Source organism: Fopius arisanus, unplaced genomic scaffold, assembly GCF_000806365.1.
Source record: "Fopius arisanus strain USDA-PBARC FA_bdor unplaced genomic scaffold, ASM80636v1 scaffold00079, whole genome shotgun sequence".
NCBI classification, from domain to species: Eukaryota; Metazoa; Arthropoda; class Insecta; order Hymenoptera; family Braconidae; genus Fopius; species Fopius arisanus.
Window position 1 is genome coordinate 267,478 of NW_011887818.1, and position 8,789 is coordinate 276,266.

Here is an 8,789-nt window from a genome sequence, read left to right on the forward strand (position 1 = left end):
ATTCCATCTAATTTATTCTGCGAGTTATTTTTGGCGAAACTATTTCGTAGTCAAAATAATAAGAAAATAATTGCAAGTAGTGGAAGGAAACATTAAACTTATACCTCTTTCACGGATTTCTGCGAAATATCCCCGAAACAAAGAGATATAATCCTAGTTCTGCTTGAATCATCTTTGTAAATGTAATTGAAAGCTCAAAAAAAGTAATTACAAAAATTTCTGAAAAACTCACTGAAGAACTAACTTATTTCCTTTCGTGTCTTGAAATCAGAGTATGACATGAAAATACCGAATACACTATTTTTAGTTGATGTGTGGATGCTTGTAAATCAAAATTTGAATTCCATTTTCTTTTGTTAATGGAAAAAGAAAAAATGCAAATTGCAAATGCAATGTTGCCATCTATTAGGGGATGATGAAACTCTGAAAACTGAATCGTTTCTCCTAAAGAGAGAGAGAGAGGAAGAGAAAACGAGAAGCAAATGCTCATGAATTGGAAGAAGAAAGAAAATTCGTCCTAACCTCTTCCTATGTTTTTTTTTACTTCCAAATGGAAGAATCACAATTTTTCACCGAAAATAAAAATAATAATAACTAGAGAAATGCTGTAGCCTTACGAAAAGTTCGCCTAGATTAGTCAATAATCTTATAATCTTATACTTACTCACTCCACTTATCAAGTTTTTCTGGAATGTTTACAAACTGTTATATACTCCTTTGTGTTTTTCCATCCCAGCAGTAATTGAAAATAAATGGAATACAGAAGACTGCACTAATCGAATTTCACAGGGGTTTATGTGAACTAACTGTTGAGAATTCAGCAATGTCAGTAAATCACTAAGAATTAATATAATACTGTACCTTTTGAGTTACAATTTAACATTCTAATGACTGATATTTTTCCAGATTTGTATATCAATTTACTATGGAAGATTAAATTTATTGCGAAAAATATTTACAATATTGTAGCTTTGTTTTACTGATGAGATATATACGCAGAAATGGCAAATCCGGGCGGCTTCTTTGCCCATCTTGTTAAATTTATCATCACGATAATATGCATGGGATATTTTGATGACAAATCGTCTGGCCTTACTCAAAGAGCTTTTCAGATTTATTTGGTCCATTCAATTCTCGGCATGTTCCGATTTGGTAAGACAGTTCATTATTACTAAATTAAAATTATTTTTTATTTCTCTCTTTCTCCGGTCTCTACAATTTCTATCATCATAAATCTGTTTTTTATTTCATATAATTGCACCCTTGGAATCGTTTTTCTATACAGAACGTGAATATATTGTAAAATTATAACTTCATATTATAAATTTTGTAGAATTTAAATTCTCTATAAAAGTAAAAGGGCCAATTCAAAAGCTTTGTTTATTTACAATACTGATTTTCACGCTCCTATACTATAGTTATAATTTCATAATATTGAAAATAAGAGGACAATATAATTTTTAATTGCAAAGAATTTGCGAGAGAAGTGTTAATTTAGGACGATAATTTAAATTTCTGTCACGAAGTTTATAAAGTTATAAGACGTATATTATAAAATTATTATTTCAAAGAATTAGCTTAGAATTGTTGAATAACAGTCGAACATTTTCAGGAAGCACTGGAGGCCTAATAGCTAAACGTGGATTTCGAGATTTTTATGAACGCACATCCAATATTTCAGAAATCATCCCCTTCGGTATATTTGCATCGGAAATATCACGACGCTGTGGAATCGATGACATTCTTCGGCAATCTCTTCTTCTGGTCCTTACACTTTTACCAATTGTCCATGAAATTGTTCCGAGAAAGGAAAGATCGAAAATGCGTACACTCATTAATCACTCGATCAATCTTCAATTGTTGATTATCACAATTGCCTGCCTCCAAAGAAGTAATTGGTATATTATAAATTTAATAATATCATACATATTTAATCGATATTATGCGGAAAACTTCTGTGACTGGTTCGACGTGCCATACGATGTCCTTATACAGTACAGCCTTAGCTTTGTCCAAGTTTTTGCATTGACCGCACTGAATGAATTGTAATATATTTGCAGAAAGATTAACTGTATCTTCCAGCTTCAGAGCTCAAATATATAATACAGATTTTTTTAATCTGATATTTTTATTTATCAAAAATCAAGCACAAAAATATGTTGTGGGAAATCATATTGAATTCTATTGATTTCCTATCTATATCAGTAGCTCAAAATTTTCCACTTTTCTTTCATTCTCGTGAGGACAGAAAATATTGAATAAGTTACATGCGAACATCTCATTCTATAGATCTTTTCGATTGAATATTTTCTATAGGCGATTTCATTGAATCAGCAACAAACAAATAGAACCTAGTTGATTTGTTCCTAATCAATTTCTACAGAAAATAATTACCTTTTAATTATCATTATATTATTTTTCGCTCCTGTTCTTCCAATTCTCTGATTTTTCCACCTTTTTTTATTCCCACAGCATTCCTTCTACAGATGTTTTTGTTCAAAATTTTGTATTCCTAACATTCCATTAACATTTTCCTACATCTTCTAAAAAATTTCGTGTTGCGATTGCTAGGTGATTATTAAAGAAAAAAGTAACCGAACTATTTTGAAAGTAAAAAAAAACATCTAAAAGAATTGTAAGCAGAAGTGAAAATTCAAAAGCCACGAGTCTTTCTTCCGATTGGTCAAGAAAAATTCAAGATGGCATCAAGATAATTTGCAGTGAAAAATCGCCTTAAAGCGGCATACCATTCTAAAGGCAAATAGAAAAGAAGTTGAGCGTTTGCTCGGTAACATTACATATTGTATTTATCGTTATTCCACTGAGAATAATCACCGGACGTGTTGACAGGTAGGACATGAATTACTATTCTCGAGATCGATAAAACTTTATGCATTATTTTCCATTAAATTCGGTCACCGTTCCGGGATAATAACCCCAACGGATTTCACTGGAATCGAATATTGCCATAAAATATTTCAACTTTACATTTTGGAGTATTCAACTATCGATAGAGAAAATGGCATACGCTGTCCGGAGTATTAATATCTGAAATAAAATGCTTTGCATTTTTGACGGATATTTTTGAGAAATCCAGGGGGTAAATTGATACGGGACACAAACCAATTCGGAGGAACCGTTAGCTTCAGTCTTCATTCCATCGTTTTCATGTGAATGTGTGGGTGACTCACACCAATTCTCTTTATTTTACCTCCCCAACTCGGAAGAACCAACCCCATAATTTTCTCGCTGCTCACTATTTTTTTCACCTCCATTTGGTGAGTGGATATTATCAATTAAATTAATCAACCATTGAGTTTTTAAGGGTCGTCCATGAATCCCTTGAATATTTAAAAGCGGTTTTATAAATGGACAGGAAAAATGTTTAACTTCCACCATCTCTAATGGACTAAACTAAATCAACAAATAACTCCAGAGTTAGTGACATGATATGGGACTATTTTTTTCAAATTCGTTTAACTTTTATTGTTTCGCCTCTTGGCCAGCTCCTACTCTATATAACGGCGAATTCCTCTCACGTTCTAGTTAACCTAGCAACCGGATTTTTTTTGCATTCCATATTCTCGACATTACGTGGGATTTCAAATGCAGAATGGATTGGGTTTTATACACATGTCTGCTCAACTGGTTTCTAAATTTATTCAAACATTTTTGTATTTTTTATTTTTTTTCTCATGTGATGTTTTTCTTTTTCAAGCTAATAAGAACAAATCTCCAACGAAAAATGGCGGTCAATGTTTACGCTACAAATGTAACAACGGACAATCTAAGTCGTCATGATATGCTGGCGTGGGTCAATGACTGTCTACAATCATCCTTCTCGAAAATTGAAGAGTTATGCACGGGTGCGGCGTACTGCCAATTTATGGACATGCTCTTTCCCAACAGTGTACCATTGAAGAGAGTCAAATTCAGGACCAATTTGGAGCACGAGTACATCCAAAATTTCAAAATTCTCCAAGGTGGATTCAAAAAGATGAATGTCGATAAGGTAAAACTACCTTGGCCTATCATTTATTGTAATCATTAGAAATTAATCGTGGAGGTTCACAGAATTGATTTCCCCGTTAAAAAGTTCCTAGAATATTTTTCTCGTGTTCCCCTGAAAACTTTGTCTCAAACTTCAAATGAAAAATTATTAAATTCGATGTCAATACCCTTTTATTCAATGTCTCATCAATTCCTCTCTGAATATAATAAATGTATTCGGATTCGTTAGGTTTTACTAACGTTGTTATCACCGTATGTACATCTGATCGAATGAAAAATCATATATCTTTCACTTTCCAATCCTTTCAATATTAATTTTAACAGGCTATTCCGGAATTATTTGAATAATTTAGAATATCAACAATTTATATGAAGAATTTTCATATTTTCTGTTTTGAAGGACGAGAAAAAATGATTCATTTAACATTTTTTGGAAAGAAGATTTTTAAAGAAGGTGACACATGAGTTTAACTCACAGAGAATAATAAACGTCGCGTGAAAACACTGTAGAGGAAATTATATCCGGGAAAAAATTAGTAACAGGAAAAATTGACGGGGAAATAAAAAACAGATAAAAATCGTGGAATATTTGTGTATCGATGTGATTCCTATGTCCGTATTGAACGAAAAACAAAAAAAAATGGTTCAGGTGATTCCAGTGGACAGATTGATAAAAGGCCGTTTCCAGGACAACTTTGAGTTTTTACAATGGTTCAAGAAATTTTTTGATGCCAATTATGATGGCACTGAATACGATGCATTTGAAGCACGTGGAAGAATTCCATTAGGTTCAGGAGTGGATGGTTGTCATAATTTGTCCAATCCACAATTGGTACCATTGACTACTCAAGCAAAACCACCTCAGATGCTGCCGAGAGCTCCGATGCATCACAATCAACAGCGGAACATTGCGCAGAGGCAGCAGGGTAGATCAACATGTGGATTAAAATGTCATTTTATTGTTTGTTGCATGATTGGTTTCCGTTGTCTCAGTTTTCATTCATTATTTTCACTAGCAGTCACCTAGAAAATTTATCTATTGCCAGCCACCATCACACGACCACGCGAGGACCACCACTTGTCTTTTCTTATACAATTTGTTCACACGATCAACATTATTTTTTTATTTAATTGACACTTTACGTATGAAAGAAATTCAAAAGAGAACCTTGATTAATTCGCTGAGGAATTCATTCTCTCTGTCAGTTTTTTCTTTTTATTTCTATTTATGTTTCTGCAATGAAAAGTATTTCATACGCAAAAAATTAATCCATGTGGATTTTCTTATGTCTGTTATTCTTTTCATATTATTCAAACAGAAATTTTTGGTACTAATTTTGTCAAATGGTTCCAGCATTTTCTGTAAAAAAAAATTGAAAAGAATAGGTTTTATCTAAAAATGACAATTCTTCAAAACAAAGAACTCGTTAAAAAATTGCAGAATTAATATCAAACGAATAAAGTCAATATACAATTCTGCCTTTTTTGATGAATATTTTTTTGACATTATTTCATGCTTTGTTTTCATTTTTGTTTGCACATTTTCGTTTTTTTGCCGTAAATTGCAGATCGTGCCAATTGATAGGCTCACGAAAGGTCGTTTCCAAGACAACTTTGAGTTCTTACAATGGTTCAAAAAATTCTTCGATGCTAACTACTCCGGTAACGAGGCCTATGATGCTCTAGCGATGCGTGGCGGTGAACCCATGGGTAGCGGTGGTAATAATGCACCAAGAGGTAGCGGGTTGGCCAAACGTGCATCACCACGCGATGCACCAACCACCAAACCATTAGCACGTACCGGTACTAAATTATTCACTTTTTCATTCCGCCACAATAATAAGAAACCATATAATACTATTGAGCAATCACAGTCTCATAATCCTCAAGTGTATTATACAATTTATGTCGACATGTAAAACGGCTGATCATTGATAGGATGGGCGGTTATTCATCTCCCCGTGAGCAGGATACTATCATTCAGTTCACATTTCAATGCACTTTTTCTTTATTTTCTGTCATCACGTTATTCAGTGGCCTAAAGGGGTGCCATTCTTCTGGGAATGATACCTCTTTTTCTTGGTTTTTCTTTATTTGGATGCAAGCTTTAGAGAATTATATACTAGTAATTGAGAGGAATGTCAGCTGTTTGTATTGCTTCAACGAAATTTATTTTTTCAGTTCATCTTCTTGCTTCACAAGATTATACACTGAAAAAATTTGTCGATTATATTTTAAAATGCAGAGATAGGTGTGTGAGAAAATGTGTAGTACATATAGCTGATAGCTCCTCCCTTGAGAAATGATATTGGTTCAAATACGTTTCAATTTTCAGTTCCAAATAAAATTCAGCAAACTCGTCCCGTGGTCAAGACAGGGCCAATGGGAAATCGTGATACTGGAAAGGTCGAGGAACTCAGTAATGAGGTAATTATCAAAGTAACAAAATTTTAAAAGCATTTTATAAGGTATCATTTTCTTAGCAGCATAGATGTGCAAGTGCTAAAATTTTCTTTATTTTAATGTAAAAGTCTATAAGTTTTCATACTTATGACTTCTTGACGTTTAATGCAATTAATTAATTCTTAGGGGAATATATAAAATGCCTTTTTTACGCGTCTCTGTTGTTCAAGCAATAATGGTTCAATCAACATCAAAATAACGGAAACATAAATTTGAATTATTATATGCTTTCAGATCACTGAACTCAAACTGATGATTGATGGTCTGGAGAAAGAGCGAGACTTCTATTTCGGTAAACTTCGGGACATCGAATTGATGTGCCAGGACACTGAAGATGATCAGCCTCCGATCGTTAAAAAAATTTTGGATGTCCTTTACGCAACAGAGGTTGGGAAATCTTTTTTAAAATCTTCCATTGTTGATTTCAGTGGCCAAGCTTTTTATGTAAAACACAAATTTTTCTCGATATGAATGATATATTCATTGGAAAGAAAGAAAAACCGTCTATAATGATTTCAGGAGAATGGAAACGGCCAGAAGGACGAGGAACAAACTTATTAAGCAACTTTATTAATCTTTCATTAATCAAGCTCAATTTCAAGGTAACAATGAGAATGATGGTTCCTCGTTCCTTGGTGGCTGTGTGAAATTTTGTGGGTGTTGTATAAAAGATAGTTGTGAATATGCTTATGGGTAAGGTGTTAAGTCAGACGGATAATGTGAAGAAATTCAAATTTTGGGATTAGTTTGATTATTTGTTCTGTAGTTTTTTAATGTGTTACCCACCGAAGAGATTTCGATTGAACGAATGATCATGCATTGTCGCTGACAAATAACAAAATTCTCTTCGTGTTGTTCATTTTCATTTCTATGTTTGGTTTTATCTCGTAGTACATTATTTTTTATGTCTTTTTATTCTTCACAAACTTGTGTTATTTTGTTTTCCTTCATAGCTTCCTCATCTTTCTACTTTATTGCCTTCCTATTTTTATTCATCCCATCTTCAATACATTTTGTAATTTGGTACATCTGAAAGTCAGAATTAATTATCGAAGATTTTTTATACTGGGTGCATTTTTAATAAATTAGTCTTGTTGGGTTTTTAATTTCAATAGATTTTCTTTTTAATTATCGATTTGATTTTTAATTCGCAGGATGGCTTTGCTCCACCAGAGGAATTGGAAGGTGATGGGTTGGCCCCAGACGATGAGGAATACTAACCCCATTATTCTCTCTGCACTTAGATTACGAAGAATAAAAAAAGTGGACAAAGTTTCAGTACTTTCAATGAATCAACAAAGAATAAATGAGCAACAAAGAAAACCCCGATAAAAATCCAGTAATTCTATGCGCATCTTTGATTATATGAAATTTATAGCTGAAAGAAAGAGATGGAAATGTTTTAAATTAATGAAAATTGTCAAGTAGAGTGATAAATTCGTTTATCCATCAATTTAAGAAAAACGTTGCGAAAATATACTAGTGCAGGCATCCGCCAATCATGCAGACAAATCCTAAATTCATTACGTCTGTTTTCTGTTTCCCCGTTATCTTTGATTCTATTGTTTCATTGGTTAAGAAAATTCTTACATATCCATCCAAATAACCGATCAATAATTTTTAATGGACAAATTGTGATTGGTTTATTCTCTATTATTATTTTTTTTACAATTTTGTACACGTTGAATCAGGAGATAAATGCAAATGAAACATCTTCATGTTCGACTATCCATTTTTTATATTTTTTCAACACGTTATTAATTAATCGTGTTAGAACTGATTGTGATTATTACGTGTCTATCATTTGCACTTTTCAAAAGTCACTGGATCTATATTAAGTCAAAGAATGTATCAGTTATTTTCAGAATGTGAGAATATTCGCCATGGCCAGGGCGGTTTATCCAAAATTCCATGGTTTTTATTCTCATAAATTCATATTGGAATTTGAAACAATCATGGAGCACAAATGGAAAGCAAAAATTTTAAGGCATTCTTGAGAAGACAATGAAACAATTCATAATTGGAAATGAAAAATTGAAAATTTGTAATATTGTGTAAAATGAGTGAGATTGGATAAGTGTTTAAGGTATGAGATGACCAAGATTATTGCAAAGAATATTGAAGCTTTTTGGAAATTATTATTAGAATAAAAATCATCACTGCGATTTTTCTTTATTTAATATCCTTAAAAGTATCTGTGTAGTCTGTTAAAGAATTACATTTGAATTATTTATGAACGACAAAGTGACATAATTCTAGATTTTCAGGTAAAATTTTAAGAAACTAATAGTATAGGCATCAAACCTGAAACATTA

The 8,789-nt window shown here is 32.6% G+C and overlaps 2 protein-coding genes across 5 annotated transcripts; both read left to right on the forward strand.

The window, feature by feature from the left end:
* Nucleotides 1-505: 505 nt before the first annotated feature.
* On the forward strand, nucleotides 506-2,123 carry LOC105270149 (uncharacterized). Its single transcript, XM_011310889.1, has 3 exons — nucleotides 506-825; nucleotides 907-1,152; nucleotides 1,613-2,123. The coding sequence occupies exons 2-3, from the start codon at nucleotides 1,002-1,004 to the stop codon at nucleotides 2,047-2,049; spliced, it is 588 nt and encodes a 195-aa protein (XP_011309191.1). The 5' UTR covers nucleotides 506-825; nucleotides 907-1,001; the 3' UTR covers nucleotides 2,050-2,123.
* A 606-nt stretch (nucleotides 2,124-2,729) lies between these two features.
* On the forward strand, nucleotides 2,730-8,639 carry Eb1 (microtubule-associated protein RP/EB family member 1). Of its 4 annotated transcripts, XM_011310892.1 has the most exons (7): nucleotides 2,730-2,850; nucleotides 3,719-4,012; nucleotides 4,661-4,937; nucleotides 6,347-6,438; nucleotides 6,709-6,861; nucleotides 6,994-7,076; nucleotides 7,629-8,639. In XM_011310892.1, exons 2-6 carry the CDS (start codon nucleotides 3,746-3,748, stop codon nucleotides 7,033-7,035), a joined length of 831 nt encoding a protein of 276 aa, XP_011309194.1. In that variant the 5' UTR covers nucleotides 2,730-2,850; nucleotides 3,719-3,745; the 3' UTR covers nucleotides 7,036-7,076; nucleotides 7,629-8,639. The 4 variants fall into 4 exon arrangements, with proteins under 4 accessions (XP_011309194.1, XP_011309192.1, XP_011309195.1 ...); XM_011310890.1 differs by lacking the exon at nucleotides 6,994-7,076; XM_011310893.1 differs by lacking the exons at nucleotides 4,661-4,937; nucleotides 6,994-7,076 and adding an exon at nucleotides 5,580-5,814 and having other exon boundaries at nucleotides 2,735-2,850.
* The last annotated feature ends 150 nt before the right edge of the window (nucleotides 8,640-8,789 follow it).